General features: G+C 41.4%; 1 protein-coding gene across 1 annotated transcript; it reads right to left on the minus strand.

Moving 5' to 3' along the window:
• Positions 1-4,996: 4,996 nt before the first annotated feature.
• Positions 4,997-20,652, minus strand: npc1 (Niemann-Pick disease, type C1). Its single transcript, XM_069685438.1, has 25 exons — positions 20,557-20,652; positions 17,651-17,779; positions 17,385-17,491; positions 16,861-17,006; positions 16,479-16,646; positions 16,123-16,372; positions 15,932-16,014; positions 15,479-15,849; positions 15,084-15,310; positions 14,586-14,686; positions 13,443-13,545; positions 13,138-13,327; positions 12,737-12,919; positions 11,978-12,092; positions 11,678-11,805; positions 11,269-11,403; positions 11,087-11,176; positions 10,615-10,805; positions 9,494-9,609; positions 8,906-9,035; positions 8,566-8,751; positions 7,917-8,148; positions 7,241-7,354; positions 6,910-7,072; positions 4,997-6,819 (listed from the first exon to the last, which is right to left on the minus strand). Exons 1-25 carry the CDS (start codon positions 20,650-20,652, stop codon positions 6,737-6,739), a joined length of 3,837 nt encoding a protein of 1,278 aa, XP_069541539.1. The 3' UTR covers positions 4,997-6,736.
• Positions 20,653-21,358: the final 706 nt, after the last annotated feature.

Genomic DNA, 21,358 nt, shown 5'->3' on the forward strand with positions numbered 1-21,358 from the left:
TTGTTCAATCAAAACGAGACTCTGACAAGTTTTTACTTCCCTTGAATGTAGCGTGAAACTATCCTTATTAATTTTTCATCTTGGCACTGTATGGCAGTTAGCGCTGAGCTAGCTAGCAGCAGACTGTGAGTGTGGGAGCGTGCCTCTATGATTTTGTTCAGCGTGACCTCTGACTGAACTCAGAACTCAGGTTCTCTCTCCTTTTCCTTCTTATCCTTGTACATATTTATGAGGTACACTAATATAGCCCTCGTATAAGTGCCAAGTAGCTTCATTTTAAACCAACACATCTTTCACATCAATCTACAACACTTGCTTATTCCATTGACATTCACTTAATGGTCTGTGTGAACAAACAAAACTTTCTTTTCTAATCTTAAGTACTCATATTTAGCATTTTTAACTTAACACCAGACTGAAAGCAGAGTTTTGCAGGTGCAAAGTTTAAAGCTTATTTTCACCTGGTTTCACCTTCAAACTGAGTGTGGTAAGGGATGTGCATTGTTGTGCTTGCAAGTACACTGAACACTCATGTCACGTTCCAGGGGTACAGCTGCACAAATCATCTTAGGACAGTAAAAACACATTTTCAGTGTTTTTAAGTTCCTTTTTTTAAAAATATATTCATCTTTAGTCATTACTTATTACAGGTTTACAACAGACAAACTCAGTTGAACTGCCTTATTGGACCTGTGTGGGTGTGGTTTGTTTCAGCACTCGTGACGTAAACAAACCACCCCACACATCATGAGATTTTGATTTAATAGTTTGTAAGCTTTGATTGGTGCATGAAAAAATGTGACATCATCCTTTTTTAACTAAGCCCCGCCCACTTAAAAAGAGTATGAAAAGGAAATCCCAGATCTCTCTTGTGAAATAACTGTTTCAGCTTCAGTTTGAACCCAACACTCACAGTAAGGAACCTTATAGAGGAAATGCTTTCCAGGGCCTTTTAACACATCCACCACTTTTCAAACACAATAACTTAAGGGTGTTTCATAAAACATTACCAGTTCACTTATTCTGGCTTACTTTAGATTAGGCTAGCTTCCCCCTCATGTTAGCTTGGTCCTGGTCAGGCTAGTTTTCAGGCTAACTGTAGCTGCACTCCAAGCTGCACAAGTACAATCAATCCACCAGACGGAAAGGTTTCTCTAACTGCTGCTCTGCAAACACCAGTCATGTCAAAGTCAACATGCAGACATTTGTCACATTTTGACATGAGCTGCACTTAGAGCATTCTTAAAATATAAGCTCATACCATTTAAAGTGTAGGGTTTCTGCACAATATCCCATGCGGACTGCAGTTATATTAAACCTAATGTTATACTTTGACCCCTGGCAGTAGCCCTGTAAGCAGCTTTTTCACCATTATGTTTTATTAAGTCTTCAGTTAGCATTTCAAATTTATGAAGCAGCAGTCTTAAACAACCTGACTGTCAAGAAAGGCTTTACTCATAGAGCTGTAAGCGCTTCAAAGCCTTGTGTCTGAAACACACCTCTGGTATTATCCAAGTGTCATGGCTGATTATTTCAGCACAATAAAAAGGTGCGACTCCACAAGCCTCAACTGGAAACGCGTAGCACCTGAGGCTCTGATGCAATCTGAGAGGTCAGTTTCTCATGCAGAGTGGGAACTCTTCTGCCTGACACACATCCAATGTAAACAAGGCCCGCAGTCACGCCAGTCTCGTGCTGCCATCAAAACAAACAGGCCAGGGCCGAGCGTGGCCACATGGCATACGTGGCTTAGTCCCCTCCATTGACAGCCTAATTCCCCCCTCGCCGCCTCATAAAGGGCTCTATTGACAGGCCTTCCTGAGCCCTGCTCACACATAAGTGACCCTCATTGTGAAAATATGTGTACCATCGTTTGGGGCAAGCTGCGCTCTATTGCCCTTCCCTTTAAAATAACAACATTTGGCTGAAACGGCATTTTGCCCCTTTCCTGTCATGATACTGTGACTCAGGGCTTTTCTAACATTTACTGTAACTTGTAAACAAGGAAGTAGTCAACACTGAGGATGGAGGTAGTAACTGCTAACATAAATGAGTGCTAACCTGCTTGATTATCTTACTTTACTCTTAAACTCTGTTCTGTATTTACCCTTTCTGCCTAAGTATGCGTTTCATTTACATAGAAAAAGGTAAAAACAGGTCTGTCTGTTCAAATCTACAAACTTTTTTCTTCTGCAGTGTTGTTGTGTTCGTGCTCGGTGGTCAGCGGGGGAAAGCTCTGCAGGTGGACCTGAAAATTTGATCCTCTCTCCATGTTTGACAGGGCTACCTAATCCCTTTTGTTCCACCCCAAGAGTCCATTTCAGAGACAACTGAGCCCACTGTAACAGAAAACCAGTGACGCAAAGCAGGGCATTAAACGCCTCTTTCACTTATTTATTCATGTATGTTCAAAAAACTAGAAGGGTCAACTTTAAAGTAAGCGTGGTGGAGGCCCCAAGGTGAGTTCAAGGACAACTGTAGGAGGGAGCACGTACTGTAGGGAAGAGAAGAGTGAAAAAAAAAGTGTATCTATTCACACTCAGTCTTTTTTCATCAGTAAAACACACATTACATCATGATTACTCTACTAAAGTTAGTAATAGTGACTTACGCTGCATGCACATTTACAAAACTACTCTTGCTACCACACCCCATTTAATCTTTTAATTTCGCTTTCCGAGATTGTTTTAATGACAACCACCGAGCTGTATTAGTAGCCAGTGATTTCCCAGATGAGTCCCGTTATCTAAGGAAAATAATTCAATTTCAGGCACTGATAATCCAGAGTCACTGTCGCTCTCATGACAGACGTGCAGTGGGCGGGAGATGCAGCGGGCGCTCTGCCCGTCAAAACAAATTATGAAATGAAATGTTCTCCCATAATAAATCATCCTGAGTGACGTATACAGGAGATTACACTATAATGTATATATGTTAGAATGTAGCATATGGTCTCTACTATGTAAACAAGTCTGCATCTGGAAAAGAAGTAATAAGAAAACTAATCAAACACTGTAGTAAATATATTTTTTTTAACTGCTGTTTCAGGAACACAATGTACCTTTTTAATCCCACTACCTTTGTCTTTGCCTGGACTGCTACTTTTACTTTTATTTTGACTATAAATATTTCCTAGTTCCTGGACTTATAGGGGGCCTTTCTGTGTGTAGTTTGCATGTTCTCCCAGTGCACGCATGGGTCTCCTCCAGGTACTCCTGCTTCCTCCCACAGTCCAAAGACATGCTCGTTAGGTTCATTGGTGACTCTAAATTGCTCGTAGGTGTGAATGTAAAAGGTGGCCTGTCTCTGTGTGTCAGCCCTGTGATGGACTGGCGCTCAGTCCAGGGTGTACCTGGCCTCTCGCCCGATGACAGCTGGGATAGGCTCCAGCCCCCTGCGACCCTGAACCCATCCTGTACCCTGGATGGATGGATGGATGGACTATGACGCCAAGTTCGTCACCACCAAGTTCATTTTTCTAACTTGAGGGGGAACTCCTTTATTTGATTTTTCTGCAACCACATGAAAGCAGGGTCTGACAATTATACAGGAGGCCTGACCGTCAGATCCCAAAAGGGGGTTGCGATCACACCTGTTAGTTCAGGTCAATTCCACCCACAGCGGGCCGCTGTTTCTAAAACCTGACTGTTAACTACCGGCTAACTATTAGTAACTAGCTGGTGAACATGGCAATCAGCAAAAAAAGAGTGGTGGTGACCAAAACAGAGCTCAAAGGGGAGTGAATATCAGACTTATATTTATTAAGTGGTGAAACGTAACTTGCGATCAGTCCATGGTGTACCCCGCCTCTCGCCCAATGACAGCTGGAAAAGGCTCCAGCCCCCTGTGACCCTGAACAGGATAAGTGGTATAGATAATGGATGGATGGAAAATATTCAAAATGTTTCCTGAAAGCTTTTAGAGACCTTTCATGTTTCAAAAATCAGTGCCAGGCTAAATTAGTCGAATATCCAATAATCAAAATAGTATAAAATGTCTTTTTAAGTACTTAGGTAAGGTAAGTTCTTCATGTCTCTATTAAACTCTGATTGGCTTTACGCCTAATATGCTGATCCATTTTGCTCAGTTACATTTGTCAGCAAAGACAGCTCTGCCACTTTAGTTTATTTTCCAGTGTTTTCTTTTCCCCTTCTTGAACTACAGCCGCCTCACTCTGCAGTGTGTGTCTGCCTGCATGTCATAATGAAGTATGGGAACAGGTTAGAGTCTAGTGAGAGCCAAGCCCGGCACATCTTACATAATAGTTCCCTCACAACCTGTATATATCTTCTCCCCTGCAGACAGCAGTACAGACCTGCAGAGGAAATTAATATTTTAAATCCCCGAGCCAGATTCAAAGAACAGTCCCCGCTCTCACAGGGCAGCGGATAAATAAGTCATGAGCTGGAGGTTTGTGTGACAACAGAGCCGGACAGACAGACACAACAACACACGCTGGGAGGAAGCACACAGCTCGAGGTTTGGCACAGACTCTCGACTAGGATGTGAGTGACTGATGGCCTGTGAAGTTTGGGTCTGTACGTCCAAATCTGCAGATTTAGATGCTGGACAACCAGCTCCATTCAGATGCTGCGTGGAGTTGGCATTTTAAGTTCTTCCTCTGCACAAGTATGATTTACTGGCTATGTAAAAAGCATGGCACGACTGCTCCTCTTCAAGGCATAAAAATTAGGTCACTCCCACAACATTACTGAGAGCATGATGCAGACGCAGCTTCACGGGCGGATTCAGGCGCCACACTGTGGTCAGGCCGAACAATGTCAACTACAGTATGTGTGGTTGATTCATTAGAGGCATCCACTGCAGTGAGATTTAACCTGAAAGAATGAAGACAGCATCTTCTCTGTAAGAATTAGACATGTTTTGGTTTAACCACAACCTCTAACTCTAGATTGAATGTATCAGGAAGAACAACAATAAAAATATAATTCAAAAACGGTAGTTTATGTAATATCAAAGAGGGCAGGCTCCATACTTATCTGAGAACAATTTAATAAGTGTTAAAAATGTTAAAAACAAAAGTTCTCTAATACGTGGTTTCAGTCTCCTTTCCCACAGTCATAATGTCAGAGATGATTTGTCAATGCTCAGCACTGTTAACAAGCACAATCCTTCAATATCCATGTTACAACTTGTTCAGTTGCTCATAAACATTTTTTTTTTACATCAAACAAAATTCTTTCATTAGAAACAACTTTACTGCATCGTGGAGAAAAACAAAACAAGGGCGGGAAAACTTAAAAACAAGGAACGGTACTGTTCCTTTAAAAGATTTTCGGGTAAAACACAAACATCCTCTTCTAGTGATGTCACAACCCTATTCAAATTAAAGTGACCGTCTCCACCGGGTACGTTACCGGATACAGGGATGCACGTGAGCACAATCCTGGGATGTAAAGGTGGCCACACAATGTTGTTGTTTTTCTTTTAAGAAAGGACAGTCATGCATCTACGTAGGTGGACTTGGAAGAGGTTTTTAAGACAGCAGTGAAGGTTAACAAAATGTTAATAATTAAAATAAAAAAATGACTTAAATGAGGGAATGAAAAGGTCAGGACTGTACCGTTATCCAGTGATTCTACAGTATTCTGTATCAAGATGGAATACATCTAAATCAATCCTGTATAACCTATTTACAATTAAGCTTTGTCACTTTCACAAATGTTCTCAAGTCTCAAATTTACATTTCAATATAAAAGCATTTCTAACATGAGAGCGCCCTCTAAACCTGGCATCGACATGTATCCTGACTGATATCACAGAGGAATTATTGCTATGACTGTTTCTAAAAGCACCAGGGACGGACTAACAACGTAGTCATGCAAATAAAAAGACGAGCAGGATGCTGTTTGGAGAGCAGCATGCGATACCTAATGCACTGCGTGTGAAAGGACCTGGACTGTTTTGCTTTGGCTTTCTATTCCATTAATAGGAGCTAAAAGTCAGCAGTTTAAGTTCAGTTCAGTTTAAATCCAGTGTGATAGAGTCAAAACAAAGCTGTCCAAATTCACACAAGCTGCACATTACTGCTGGGTGAAAATGCTGCAACTGTACCTGCTCAGTAATACAGTATGGAGATAAAGCTCTGTCAAAGGTACATGTCAATGCCAGGATTTATGAGCATCTATGATATTATTGTTGTCTGTTAGCTCCATTGTGCGCCGTGTGTGCGTCTAGTAAATGATTCATAATATCAAATATTTCTACAAAAAGTCCTGTTTTCAAAAAAAAGTATTTTTACACATTCGTTTTCTCTGGTTTACATTTTAAAAAACATGAAAAACTGACCAGTTTTAGAGTTTCCCTAATCAAATATCTCATAGCATATGGAACTGACTGAGAGTTTGTCTGTCAACTGATGTTTGGGGCGGTGTTTCTCCTACTTCCACACCGTCACAGAGGGGTTTATGTTGCTCAACCTTCACCTGCTGAACTCGGACTTGTCCTGTAGCGTGAGGATGAAAAGGCAGAGTAGGGTGAGGAGGAGGAGGAGAGATGTCGGGGGTCCAAAGTCTTCTGAGGAAAATCAATAAGTACGCAGTTTGACACGGCCTGTGGCGCTCCTCTTCCCCCGAATATTCCTGAGTTAAATCCGTGCATAGCAGTGGCGTCGATGATGAGTGTATCAGTAATCACAGAAACGGCTTGCGCTCACACCCACACAGTCCCTCCCAGACAAATAGTTAGTTCATTGTTCATAGTCCCAACCAGCCTGCTAGTAGTTAAGGAGGCGCTCCCTTTCTGTCCCAGCATAACGCTTGTTAGCAGCAAATGCCTTCGCTTTGTTCACCGAAGGACCTGTGGAGAAAAAGTCAAAAGATTGTCATTTAGTTTTGGGCTTTTAATCTTGTATTCTTAAGGTCTATTTGTTTACAAGTTATTACTGACCGATATAACTGAGCAGCACAGGGAGGAAGACGAGGCCGTGCGTGGCCCCGAGCAACACTATGGCAAAGTACATCCTGAAGTAGAAGACCTTAAAGATCTGAGACTTGGAGAAAGCCAGGATGAGGATACCTCCAAACTTTGTTAATGTGATCCCACTGAACACCTGTGAAAGGAAATAGTGGCATATCGTGTAAGGATGGTGGAAGTTTCCAAAATTACTTTAAAGCAGATGTTGTGTTTAAAAACAGGCAGAACCTTTTCTAGCTACAGTAGATATTTAAAGTTGGTTCCACTGTTCACATTACTAGCAACCAAAAAAACTCAGACTTACAGAACTGCCCATGTGAGCCAGGGCCTCCTCAGCCCGCTCCACCCTGTTCTTCTTCACACTGATGGAAAAAGCTCGTACGATATGACTGCAGAACTCCACCGAGATACCACAGCTCTGCAACGAAGGACAGAAAACGACTCAAAACACAGAACTACTGATCACATCTGATTAAAGCTTGGGTTATGCTGCCTTTAAATGTTCCATAGGTGAGATGAAGTTCGTAACAGTTCAAAAAGAAAACTTCCTGATGGCTTTGACAGCATTTTATTCACCAGTGTAAGCGGTGATAACTAGGGACGCTGTGACATTGCAAGAGCAAAGTTCATGCGGGGTCACATGACCGGCCAAGTCTGTCAACAAGTCCCAAGTTTAAAGGTACAGTCTGTGATCAAAACACAGGAATGTGCCACCATTCCCTCTTTAATTGATTGACATGTTAACTTAGTAACTAGGTAAGGTAATATACCTTTAATTTACATAATATAAATTGTGTTATTATTGTGAGGCGGAAGAAAAAATGAATGAAATTAGAATCAATTTATCACAATTAAAAGAAAAATGTCCATTGCACTGAACTGTGTGTGCAACTATAGAAATAAGCAGGTGTGGGGAAAATATTCAGGCATCACATCCGCTGTAAGTCAAAATGCTAAGAGTGCTTCACGTCGCTTCTCACCATGACGAGGTTCACGAGCGACACCGCATTGAGGCTGATGCTCCACAGCCACATGATGCCGAACATGTTGACCAGGATCATGGCGATGGTGATGCTGACGATGACGGCCGACCACAGCTCGAAGCCCAGCAGCACCGTCGTCACCACGAATATGGAAGCCAGGGACACGCTCAGGTTCAGGGCCGTGTCGTACGCAATGGTGAGGTACTGCTCGTAAAACACGTAGAAGACGCTGCGAAGGAGGAAAATATACATTAGTGAACATGGCTTCAAAAAATGCATTTCTTTTTCTATGACTAAATATTCATGTTCTTTTAATTAAAGCTAACTATCTGCTGCATTTAAATAAGGACATAATCTAACACCTTTTGTTTAAAGGACACAGGGTACATCTAGATTATTTTAGAGCTCTAAATGTGAGCTTTACTGCCATTTATAATGTTTTCTTTCCTGTGTGCTTATCTGCAACCTACCCCCCCATACCCTTGAACTTTGAGTTAAAAACAAGCCAAACTTCAACCACAAGTATTTCTCACAAGAAAAAACACAAAACTGAATGCAGATAATAATTGTTACACAAGCAACAGTGATTGTGATTTAAATAGCCTACTAATTAAGAGAGCACTACATGCAGCACAACGTGACTTACCTGTAGGCAAACACTTTATGGTCTATGGACTGACTGATGTTGTGAGCAAGGGTTCGGGCCATTTTTAAAGCGTGTATGAAGTCTGGAGATTCTTTCGTGATGGTGTGAAAGGTCATGAAGTAAGTGGCTCCGACCCCCTTGTGGTCGGGATACAGGTCAACTGCGGATGCGTAGGCTGCGTGGCCGCTGGAGGAGCATTGTGAAAGAGTTAAACAGGGGAAATTACCAACCACAGTAACAATTGGCACAGTGAAGGGACACTTTGAAACACATAAACTGAAGTTAAAGTGAAAGTATTTAATAAATTGTCATGTGTTTAAAAAAAACAATATAAAATTACCCTTTTCCACACTTGATGTTGGGATTGTCCGACAGAAACATGGGTAGAAACCGGTCGAAGTCGTCACCTTCTGGCCTCATCTTTCCACTGGGAGTCATGGGCCGGCAGTGCACACAGGAGGAATTCACCACTGGAAAACAGTATCAGGAATATAATCATCCATTCCACCGACAGGATGTGAGAAAATCATTTTTTCTAAGACAAAACAATAACTTTAAAAAACAAATGTAAAAATGACCCCAAACCTTCATTAAAAAGGCAAAAATAAAAGTGAAATACAAAACTACTTTTAGCCTTAAAATCAGAGTGTTGGTGTTCAACAATGCTTTATCTAATCATATATACATTTGTTAAATTCTGAATCAACATGGCTGCATAAACATTTTGGTGATAGGTATATTGTATTTCGAAAACAAATCTTCCTCCAGTGAATTGCTCAATGCTTCTGCTGCTCAAACTCTATCAGTCTCTCTACGTGTTGAGCATGAAAAAATGGGAAATGTGTTGAAATTATGCCAAACAGCAGCTTGTGACACGACCACTATGAGGCAAGGGCCTAGGGCATGTTGACATTTGATAAAACCGTACCTGAGGCATTGCAGAAGGCGCCGCTGGTGTTGTAGTATCGACAGCAGGTCGACTGAGGCTTCACCCAGTCAAAGTAGTCATCGAGCCAAGAGGACGGTGTGAAGGCAATGGTTGTGCTGAGAGTGAAAGGGAAAGTGAAAATGAATACATCATATAATTATAAAAGTTATACATTTAAGTAATAATCTCAAAGATTTTCATTTAAAAAATGTTGTTAAGTCACATCGCCGAATGAGGTAACATAACGGTGATTGAGCCTATGGCCCACTAATGAAAGCCTTTGCATTCGCAGTATTACAGACTGGGTGTCTGTGGAGACTTTTACAGAAAAAAAAAATCACAAGCTGTGCCGAGTTAGTGACGTGTTTTCCATCAGCCAGCAGTGGTTGGTCTGCCAGAGAGGGTAGGCAGAGCTAAGCGGCTGCTTTTCCGGTCTCTGCGAGTGTTGCGAGTAAACAGTAATCTACTATGGCTGAACAAACAAAGAAAAGATCGATGACTACAGATACAACTTCAACAAGAAGTGAAAATCCAAAGAAAAAGAAATAAACTCGACGCTCAGATGAAGGAAAAGAATTACAACCGGAGCCAACCGTGGACGTCACACATGCGACACTGTCTGGATATCTGGATAAGTGTATATTTTATATATTTTGTTATCTAATTTTGTACTTTATATATATATATATATATATATATATATATATATATATCGATAGATATATATATTTTGATCTTTATTTTTTACCCTCTGTGTGCTGATTCTTTCCTATTGTATTGTACTGTATAAGCTGCTGGAGACTGAATTTCCCAGAGGGAGTCATCCCAAAGGGATCAATAAAGTTGAGTCTAAGTCTAAGTCTAAGTCTAAGTGTGCTCCCGCAGTTACCGTTTATCGCCATAGGTGCCGCCAAAGAGACCGAAACAGAAATCTTTGAGATTACCACTTTAAAGCCTTGAATCCTATACATTCAAATGTAAGTTGTTTGTTAAAAATGAAATCATGTTAAAACAGGTTCTTAGACAATTCTTGAAACTTATATTTTGTTTATATCTTTAAGATTGTATTTTCTGTGTAATTAAACCACCTGTGATCCAAAGTGTTCAAAGCTCAGACTTACTAGTTGCTGATGAGAGAGGCGGCGTACACCTGCTGGACTAGAGAGTTGTTGTTGCAGCCCACTCCTCCACACACAACATTCTGACCCTCTATGCTACTGTAGTTTAAACCGTCCTCCACCACGAAGTACACTGGAGCTCCAGTGTGGAGGTACTCGCTCAGATTCCTGAAGTATTCCAGCACGTACGAGTCCTAAATGGAAAGATGGAATATCAGATGAGACTGCAATGGGAGCACGAATGAAAGCCAGGGCTATTACACATTTTGTAAGTGAATGGTAACCATGGTAACAATGGCAAACATAATCAAATATCCACATTCCAGGCACTCGATGGATGACTGAAGAACAGTTAATTTGCTGGCAAAATAAAAACTATAACCACTCCAATTTGTCTGATTTTTTTGGAATAGAATTCAACATTGTGCTAGCAACCGATAAAAACACAGTTATGGTAAAAACGGAGAAGACTTACATCAGGCATGGAAAGTTTCTGGTCCAGTCCAACCTCTACTTTATTCACCACAGCGATACTGAAGGAGAGCATTCCCACAAACACAGCCACCTAAACAAAGAGAGATAAAACGAGACAGGAGGAGTGAAGTGAAAGTAGAATCTATAGAAACAGATGTGCGTTGCTGTCAGAGTGTCACTTACTATGATTGGTCGCACCCACTCTTTGAGGATGAATGGAGCATAGACTTTCTTGAAAAACCGGAAGAGTAAGCTGTCCGTCTTTGTTTCCTGACCCTCCGGCAGCTTCACGCAGCAGAGGATATCGAGTCGATTCGTCTTTAAGCACAAAAAAAGAACACACTGTTTAATAACTGACTTTTAACTCATTTGGGGGTTTAATCATTTAGAGCGACAATCACTGCACCTGCTAATTACAATACTCGGAAAACAATCAACCAGAGAGGAAGATTTAAGCATTGAATATTCCTGTGCGGGGATTTTGCAGGATGAAAACTGGAAATTCTTCTCATGAAAGCCTCACACTTCATCAGCCATCTGTAACCCCTTCAGTGTCTACATTTATGTAACCACCATTTCCCCTCAGGCTCACCTCCTGTCGTTTCACGTCCAAGCCGAGCAAGCTGACGAAGCAACTGATCTGCAACAGGAAATCAATAAAAACCGCCAACCCAGCAAAGAGAGAGAACGTCCTCACGGCGGGCATGTTGGACAGCGCTCCTGCAGAAGAGAAACTCAGTTTTACCAGCATGTGACTCATCAGGAAACTATGGCACTCTATTTTAGCAACTGGTCAATCTTACTACAGTGTTCTCCATTTACAAGAGGGGATATTATCATTTAGAAAGCATATATCATATTACTCTCTGTGTACATATATGCTGTATTTTACCCAGGAAGAAGGCCACCGTCTCTGAGAAGGAGGAGAGGAACATGCTGGGAGCTACATCGCCAAGAATCCGACCGATCTGCTGGTGAAGTTCCTCCTGTGGCATCCGCTCATCCCTCTGTTAAGGAGAAGCAAACGCCATGGCTCATATTAGTAACGTTTAGGAACGACTAATAAAAGAACATCAGAATGAAACCACATCTGATGCATTCAAGGGAGTTGGGAAATCTGAACGCTGAGCTGCTTTCGTGACACAGCGTCAAGGGAATTGATCTCAAGTTGAATTTTAGATCTAGAGTAGATTGTTAGCTTCTACATTTTTATGTAGAATCTGTAAATAGAGACTGAACCACATGAAAATTCAGTAGGTAATTACATAATAGTTTAATGTTAGGGCTCCGTTCTGAATCGATTCTCATTTGAATGACCCAACATCGATTAATAAATCCCGAGATCGATCTTTGTGAAGAAACGTGTCTGATCACTCACGTTTCTGAGCGCTCCTGAACGCAGCACGACCCCTGTGTGTTTGCCATGTTAAATAAAAAGTACATGATGCAACTTCTTTGGGGTCAATTCTTATTGTAAACATTAAACATTTTGATAATGCTCCAGGTTAGAGGTGCATTGACACTGTAACTGTAACCTTAACCAAATCGATATCGAAACGAATCGGGACCCTGTGAATTGGAATCGAATGGAATTGAGAAATCCTTATCGATACCCAGCCCTATTTAATGTAGGGGGGAGAGGGGAGGTTACCTGATATGTCTGTACTATGATAAAAATGTTATCCACTCCGACAGCCAGCACCAGAAAAGGAATGACCTCGATCACAATGAGGGTGAGGGGGATACCGCAGTAGCTGAAGATCCCCAGTGAGGCGGCTACAGAGCTGAGCACAATCAGGATACCAGCTATACCCAGAGAAATCTTAGAGTCCACCTGTATGATGAAAAAGATAGAGGATCAGTCATGCTCTGCTGCTCCTGTTGTCAGGCACGTAAAACTAGTTTGGAAAGCGGTTACGTCACAGGCAGTAAAGAGGAGTTATTGCATAATAGGTGAAACCATTTCGGAAATGGATTATGGTAACAGACATGTGGAGCTAAAATAAAGCATGATTTATTGCATTATAAATAGGATAATGAATTGATGCTTACCATGACTCTCCTGAAGCTCTGGATGTGACCCAGGGCCAGGGAGATGTAGATGAACATGATGGCATAGCTGAGCACTATGGTGCGGATGTCGCTGTCGCTCTCTCGGTGTAACTCATCTTCAATGCTCCTCTCTGCACTGAAAGCTATGGTCAGGTTGGGATTGCTGTAGTTCTTCATGAAGCTGATGAATCTGAAATGAAAAAAGAACGATGAGAACAAGCTAAGCCTACACGAACAGCAGCTTTGGCTAGCTAAAAGAGCTAGCTTTTTCGCTAATTCATTTTAAGAACAGATTGCTGTCTCACTCTTTCTCCCATGCCAGAGTTTTGCCCATCTTGACTGTGTCGTTCAGGTAGTTGTTGAGTGGGAAGGTGATCACTAGAGCCGTGGCGTTGTTGTAGTTGGTCTCTGTAATCAGGTAAATAAAAAGATACATTCATTACAAAAGTGAGGGTCCTTAATTATCCATCAAATGTATAAAGATGATCAAAGTGGCTGTTAAAGCTAAGCTCTCCTTTTTGTGGAGATGAACAAACAGCACCTCGGAAAAGCATGGTTCTCATATTCTTGATTATTTTGAATGTTATAATTTCAAACAGCACACTAGTAACATTGTGAAGGGCTTATTATGGCAAAAAAAGAACAGTTCTCCCCTGGAAAAAGCCACTGTCAGTCAAAGCTGGTGTTCTCTGTAATCGATAGAAGCAATAATGCCTGAAATTGGGGCCATAGCTGTGGAGAAAGTTGTGCAAACAGCTCGTGGTTTTGCCCATTCTACATTCCTACAACACCCAGCGTGCATTGCGCCCCTTCCCTCTGAAAGGAACGGCCCAGCGAGAGACGCTGGAGTGAAATACTACAGATTAGCTGCAGGCAACGGCTCAGAGCAGTACAGAATACGAAATACGATTTGAATATACCGGTGGATCGTCTACAAAATCTTCAGGTCTGCAGCCTACATTTCCAAACTGACGATTTTGAGCGAGACATGACATTGGAGGCGGGCGCCCTAAATTGAGGAAGTGTAGTTTAGAGAGACAACGTGGCGGAGGTTTTCCAGGGCCCATTGGAGAAGTGGATAGCATCTTCCAAAGGCACAGAGCAAAATTTTCTTTCTACCATAATGGCATTAGCTCCCCATAATCTAATCTAACCAAATCGAATAGCATGACAGGACTGAGGTTGAAAATCAGCAAACTGGCCCTTAACACTTACTACCTGCATCATAAGAGAAACACAGAACACAAAGTAAGCTGTTGCTTATACAACTTTGAATTAACATTTCCAAATTTAGCAGCTTTTAAGAAGTTCAATGACCACGAGAGCACAGCCCTTTATTCCTTAGTGCAATAAAAGAATCTACAGAGAGGATGATAACAGATTATGTAACTGCTGCAAGAGGAAAAATACTTTCTACTTCTCTGCACACTAAAGGTGATCTAACTCACCATCGTATCCCCCGAGGGCGAGCCAAGGAAAGACGGGGCCACCGAAGGTGCCCAAACAGGGGTCATGGAGAAGGGTGGTGTCATCGAGGGATGCTGGTGCACTGTGGAAGAAAATAGCAGACAAGAAGTTTATGAAAAGTCATTATGAGTCATCGCTGTCTATCTATCTGACCTCGTTGTTGTGCAGTAAAGAAGCACAGATAAAAAAACAACTGCATGACAACCAATGAGGAAGTCTGATTTTGTTATTTTAACGACAATTTTTGCCTACAAATTGCAGATAGCCGCACGTTTTGAAAATAGATTCTCATGAGCTGCAGGTGTTAGATTTCAGCACAGATGTTTTCCTACCGGTTTTGACTATTTGACTACAGCAACTCGTCCTAGACCTACAACTGATTTCTGCTGTCATCTAAGATGTACACCCATTTGAGTGCCAGCCTCTTGGTTCAACATTTGAAAGTAAAAAATGAAGCAGCATCAGAAAAAATAAACAACCTGACACAGGAGAGGAAGTGGCTGTGGAAGTCGGCATAGACGTAGAAGTCGTCTCCTATGGAGTGATTCAGCACATCATGGCTGTTCTGGAAGTAGTTGAGGACACTCAAGATGGTACAGTTGTTATTGTACGGGGCCAGTGGAGCCAAACACAGATCATTAAGGGTGACGGTTTCCCCCTCATTTGTGGCTACGAGGGCTTCGATGTCGAGCTGCAGATCCAGCACCTGGTTGGGTTGAGGTTGAAAAAAAAAAAAGAAAAAAGAGAAGCGATAAACCACAGTTTCAGAGGTACAGCTGCTTTCAGCGTGTGAAGCTTCTATCTGATTTAATAAAAAGTATGATAAATACAGCTCATAATCCATCTGCAGAATTCACCTCTCCCTCTGACTCACCTGTTCCAGGATGTCTTTGCTCAGGATGGCTCCAAAGGGGACATTTGATCCTCCAAAGTACGGAGAATAGATGAAAGTGTCATTGATTGGAGTAGTAATAATAAGCTGCACAGTTCTAAAAAACGGCCCAAAGTGGCTGTCGAAGTAGTCCTTCTCTTGGCGAGCCTGGCTAGACGGAGATGACCACAGCTCGACAGGGTCTGTGGTGATGGTCATATGAACCAGGCCCCCAGAGGCCGCCACCACCAGTATCAGGCTGCCCACTATGACCACAGAGGGATGTCGCACGCAGAAGGAACCCCAGGAGCTAAAGAGGGTGCGCAGCATGTTCTCGAAGCGTTCACCAAGTTTTTCACAGCATGATGCATTTACTAAGAGAAGAAAAAGACTGGGAGTAAGTTGACTTCTATTACACCTAAACCGACAATTAGACTTGTTCATGCATTACCATACCTTGGTCAGGGTTTTCACCGTTGAGAGAAAGTGGGCTATTGCTGTCTAATATGGGGCCATACTCGGACATGATGGTCCTTTTCCTGTATGCACAAAGATCAACACAATCCAGTTAATACTAATGCAAGCATCAGAACAAACGTGTGATTCAGTGATGCCAGTTATAAAAAAACTATTTTTTTAGTCTTTACCTGTAACACCAAGCTCCCACAACAGTCCCAATAAAGAGAAGCAGGAAGGCCATGTAAGAGATCCACATGATGACAGTCATGGCATCGATACCGAGGATCGTCCACGGAGGCGGGAGAGGGGGAGGTACAGGTCTGGGGCCACAGGCGCTCGAGCAGTCCTGACAGGAGCAGGGGCCTGAACCGTCCTCCAAGCCCTCCGTACAGTTATAAGTGTTATTATTCATGGGATCGAAACCGCTCACCGGGACATCTAGAGCAAAGGCAGAACAAAAGACAGCATGTGTGATTAATCATATGAAGGATATTTTTCTGCAGCAGGATCATGACCCACAAACAAGTACTATACTTTGATTTACCTGAGAAAGTGGGGATGATGGGAAAGGGAGTCTGTCCATTGTTTATATCGAACATGTACTGGATCCAGTTAGTAGCATTGCACAGACTTGCATCCTTCCCACACAGCAGCGTTAAGGCCTTCACATTACTGGATGGTGCCTGGACATCTTTACAGGCGTTATACATGGCTGAAAAAAGAAAAAGCAATTTGATTATTTAAGGGAAAAAACTCTTACGACATTAAACTGTATTTCATTTGACCAAAAAAAGGAACACTTAAGTTGTTAGTCAACCACAGGTTTGCACAAGTGAGAACATGACGTCAAAAGGGAACTGCAACCCATGCTATGTCGTTCTGTTGCTGTTTTTTTCTTCTATATCAACATCTGGCAGGGAACTCACCATTTGCAAAAGTCTTTCCAATATAGTACTGCACTTCCACGACATTGGGATCGTCAATCTTGGTGGCATTCATGAACTGACTCTGGTGAGGGCTGCACGTCAGCTCACAGAAGAGGGTCATCAGGTTGTAGAAACAGGCGGGACACCTACAAACCGAAGTGATGAACGTGAGGAACAAATTATGTTTTAAAAAAGAGAAGGAGAACATTGCATACATTACGGTATAATAAAAAAGTTTAAGAGCGCATGGGAAAAAGTAGGCAATGACAAATTTACTGAAGTAACTAAGTCCACAAAGATAAGAAAATATGACAACCTTGTAAAATCACCGGCCTGTGAGCCAGCATGTCTCTTATTATTTGTGACATGCAAAGCTGAGGCTTGCATGATAGAACAACAACAACAAAGATTTGACTGATTAAAAAAGACTCCTCTTCGTGTTCAGATGTTCGGAAGGGGAACGATAATGCTCTTCCAACCATGTCATGTGCTTCATTAGTTAATGTTATAACCGCTGTGCATACCGAGACAAGAACTGAAGGGGCAGCTGAAGACTCCCTTTGAGAGTGCGCAACTGGGTGGTATTACAACAAAGGCTTCTGTTTCCATAGTCATATCCAGGGCAGAGCTCCTGCATGCAAACACAGAACAGATGACGTCACTTTGATTCAATTTTTTCCACAGTGCAAAAAAAAAGCTCAGCTGGAAAGCAGAAGTATGTTACAAGACGCTGCTTTGAGCATCAAATGTCAGCAACAACACGGGCAAGACATCATGACGCTGTCCGTACCGTGAGAAGTTCATAACCCTCAGGTTCCAGAGGGATGGGAGGGCCAGTGTAGTTGCAGTTGTACTTTTTCCCGGGCACCTTTACAGAGTCCCCGCACTCCCCGTGCCACACGCAGTGCTGGGCCTCAACCTGACACAAAGACAACAACAAAAAACTGTGAGCGTTTGTGCAGTGTGTTCATAACGCAAATACCTTTGGCCTTTTTGTGTCAGTATGCTGGTCTGCCTAAAGTCTACAGAGTCCATTGAATCCTTTTACTGATAGAAGCCTGCTACTATTTTTATCAAGTGAGGACATGGTCAAGGTTTTGCAGAACATATCAATGACTGATAGCCCCCTGACAGCTCCTCTAAAGGCTACAGTGAGCCTCGTGACTTGGTTTTGGCTGCTCAAAAAATACTTAACCCTTCCGATCTGATCTGATAAAGCTTTACTATATTTACCTTGCGGTTGTTTATTTTACATGTTAAACCTCTGTGTGTGTCTCATATCCTGTCTCCCTAGTACCTCGTGCTTAGAAAGTCTGAAAATAAAAATCTCACTTCTTCTTTACCATGGCGGCATTTGAAGAATAAGCTTTGTTATACAGAGAGAGAGTCGGTGCAATCGTGTCCCCCAGAGTTAAAAACCAACATAGATATCAAAAACAAAAGGCAAGAATCATGGAGAATAGCTTATAAAACACGGCTACTGCACCAACCAGGTTCAATTTGAGCACTTGATAAATGTATTTTACATTTTAGAGAAATAAAAACATGGCCTAATAATGTGAAATACATTTAAAAACCGTATATAGCTTCCGCAGTCAAAGTATGTATCCGTCTATTCAGCATCAGGGCTCTCACGTGCTCTTCGTTTTGTGTTTAGGGAAGTTAATTCACTTACTCTACAAACTCTTTTATGGGTAGACCTGGCGTTAAACTCTGTCCTACTTGTGCTGCTGAGTTCAAGGGCAGCATTTGTATCACGCTATCCCTTCACTTTGACCTTTATGTAGCTGCAGACAAGGCAAATCGTCCAAAGTCAATTTGCAAGTCTAAGAAGCTTTTCTTTTCATTGAATGAGAACCAGAACCCTGCGAGACTTGTCTGAAGTGATTAAAGAAAATAACATTGTTTTTAACCTATCTTCACAAAAGAATCAGGCACACATGAAATCCTTTCAGTATCCTCTGCAGTCTCCAAAAAGTCAATATTTTACTCATCCTAGTTGTTTTTACTGAGAAGCTGATATCTTATCTTAAAACAATAATGATTAATCAGTTTTAGACCCAGCATTTTAGCACACGTTCAAGGTAGTTCTATGAATTGCAGAAGATTGACCTAATTACCTCATGAAAAAGGGTGAAAACGATGCAGCCATAAGAGCTGAGAGAGACTAGTGATGATGAAGTGAGCGAGTGATCATCATGATTAACTCAGTTTCAATGAATGGAGCAGGGAACCATGTGGCCTACGTTTTTGCCTGGTAAATATGTCATTTTTCTGCCGATCATTTCTGCCGATATTTTCCGCGGTTTACGATAATTATGCCTTAATGCTCGATGATTCCCTAAAAAAGCTTGCTGAAATGCTACCACATTAACTCGACGTGAGTGTGCGCAGTGCCTGCACCAAGCATGGAGAAGGGTGCAAGACGTCTGCGGTATGGCAGTTTTTCAGAGGTTTCCGAAACGTACAGCAAGGATGATTTCATTTTATGTATTTGTTCTGTGCATTAGGTAAAACGTGGCCATTATCAGGATTGTCTCAGGGAGAGCATCAGCCAACCCTGTTTAAGTTGAATAAATATTAGTTTTATTTGAAAGAAAATATTACAGACAAATAAATATGGCATTCTGTACATAACCTACATTGAAGTAGTTTTCTTATATTGCCCAGTGAATGTGTACATTTTAAAAAGCACTGTATTATGTTATTTCTGCATCTGCCAGCGGGCCACTACAATAAGAGTAGGCAGGATATCAATTCCACTACAGGGGAGACTTGATGTTCTCTGCAAATAGGTGGAAAAAAAACATCTGCCTAATATATCGGTATTGAAATCGGCAATCACCCAAAAGGGTTGGAAAATATCGCCATATCGGATATTGGCGAGAAATCCAATATCATGCATCCCTAAAAAGTACAACATGTACATTACCCCTTTATGTCCATCATTCTGTGTAATCATCGATGTTTATTGTAATCATGTAGGTACACATCCCATTTTTGTCTTTCCTCTTGTAATTTCTATGTACTAACTTGTTTACGTTTTATTTATTATCACCATTATAATAGTAGCATAGACAATCTATCCTTCTATGTTTGACTGCATTATAAGTACACTCGATACATTCAAATAGAGATAATTTAGCTCCTAAAAGAAGACACTTTATCTTCAAAACTGTAATGTCAATGTAGGTATCTAACTAGCCTGCTTGTTAAAATCTTGCAAACGTTGCAGTTTCTGTTTTTATTCCAGTTAATATATAATAACATTTATGGCTTCGAACAATTGCCACAATTCCAGGAACGTATTTATCTAGGCTTTATTTCCTGATCTAGTTGAATTATTGTTTTCCTTTACAATGGGAAACTTCTGGCTCCAGCTCACAACCTGTACCAACACTAACGTCTGTCTCTGAGGAATGTCAGAGCTAACATCTTGTCCAGTTTCGGTAAGGTTTCGGCTGTGGCAGTGTTCAACTAGCATTTAAGCTAACGACTGCTATATTTGAGCCACTACTAAACCAATTACTGGCTAGCGCTAATTGTACTCTAGGTAGAAAGAGTTTAAACTATGAATAGCTAAACTGACCTGAATGTTTGTTTCGCTAGCCGCCGCCTCGGATAAACATCACACCACTGCAGACCCAGCTGAGTCATTTTTTAGTCACGAGAACACGAACGTTTAGTTTCACTTACCCATCGTAAATGCCCCTCTGACAGGAGAATAATTGAGAAAAGTCCAAATAAAATGCTTCTCCTCGGTAAGACTCCCATCCCTCTTACTGAATACATCCAAACGTAGTGACAGCCCAGTTAAAGTTTCGCATATCTTGTTGATGCTTTCTTCTTTGCCGGATTATTTGTTTGGGGCGGAGACAAACTGATATCTCAGTGCTGCCACCAAACGACGCTGAAGGCGCACTACACGTAAACACCATTTAACTGCATAACGTAAGTCTGCTCTGTAATTGAAGTCCCTGAAATATTCCCTCATATTAATTAGCTTCCTAGGATGAGCAGTTGTTTGTTTGGTTAGCTTTTATGACGGCATTCTTCTATATTCACAAGTACAACAGTATTTAACAGGAATAGGAGTTCAAATACCTGGATATATATGGACTAAAGAGTTTGAAACTTGATTCACATAAGCAAACTATGTATAATATTGTTTTTAGGAAGCAGATACGATTAATTGTATTATATTGTATGTCCATTAGGAATATTTTGCTTCTGTATTTACCATTGAAATTACCTAAATCTTTAAAGGTTTAAATGTATGCATTGGTTCTGGTGCTCTGAATACAAAGTCCCCTTCTTGAAAGAACAAGGATACTAGCTGTGAGAACTACACCAATTAACCTGAATATCATCCATATACTTTTGACTGCCAATGTTAAAACAATCCAGCATTTGTTAAACCTATTGTACCGTTGCCTCTACACAGATATGAAAGACTAGGCAAATAGAAATGCATTGGGAAAAATACCATGTCCAAATA

This window comes from Semicossyphus pulcher, unplaced genomic scaffold (genome assembly GCF_022749685.1).
Source record: "Semicossyphus pulcher isolate SPU_LCO1_2020_fin unplaced genomic scaffold, fSemPul1.0.p SCAF_7, whole genome shotgun sequence".
In the NCBI taxonomy this organism is placed as follows: domain Eukaryota; kingdom Metazoa; phylum Chordata; class Actinopteri; order Labriformes; family Labridae; genus Semicossyphus; species Semicossyphus pulcher.

Excerpts from the sequence above, each read along its gene's own strand:
- npc1 (XM_069685438.1), bottom strand. The coding sequence starts at position 20,652 with ATGTATTCAGTAAGAGGGATGGGAGTCTTACCGAGGAGAAGCATTTTA. Across the intron at positions 12,920-13,137 it reads AGAGCTTCAGGAGAGTCATG|GTGGACTCTAAGATTTCTCT; the intron begins GTAAGCATCAAT and ends TTCATCATACAG. Across the intron at positions 10,806-11,086 it reads AGAAACTTTCCATGCCTGAT|GACTCGTACGTGCTGGAATA; the intron begins GTAAGTCTTCTC and ends CTTTCCATTTAG.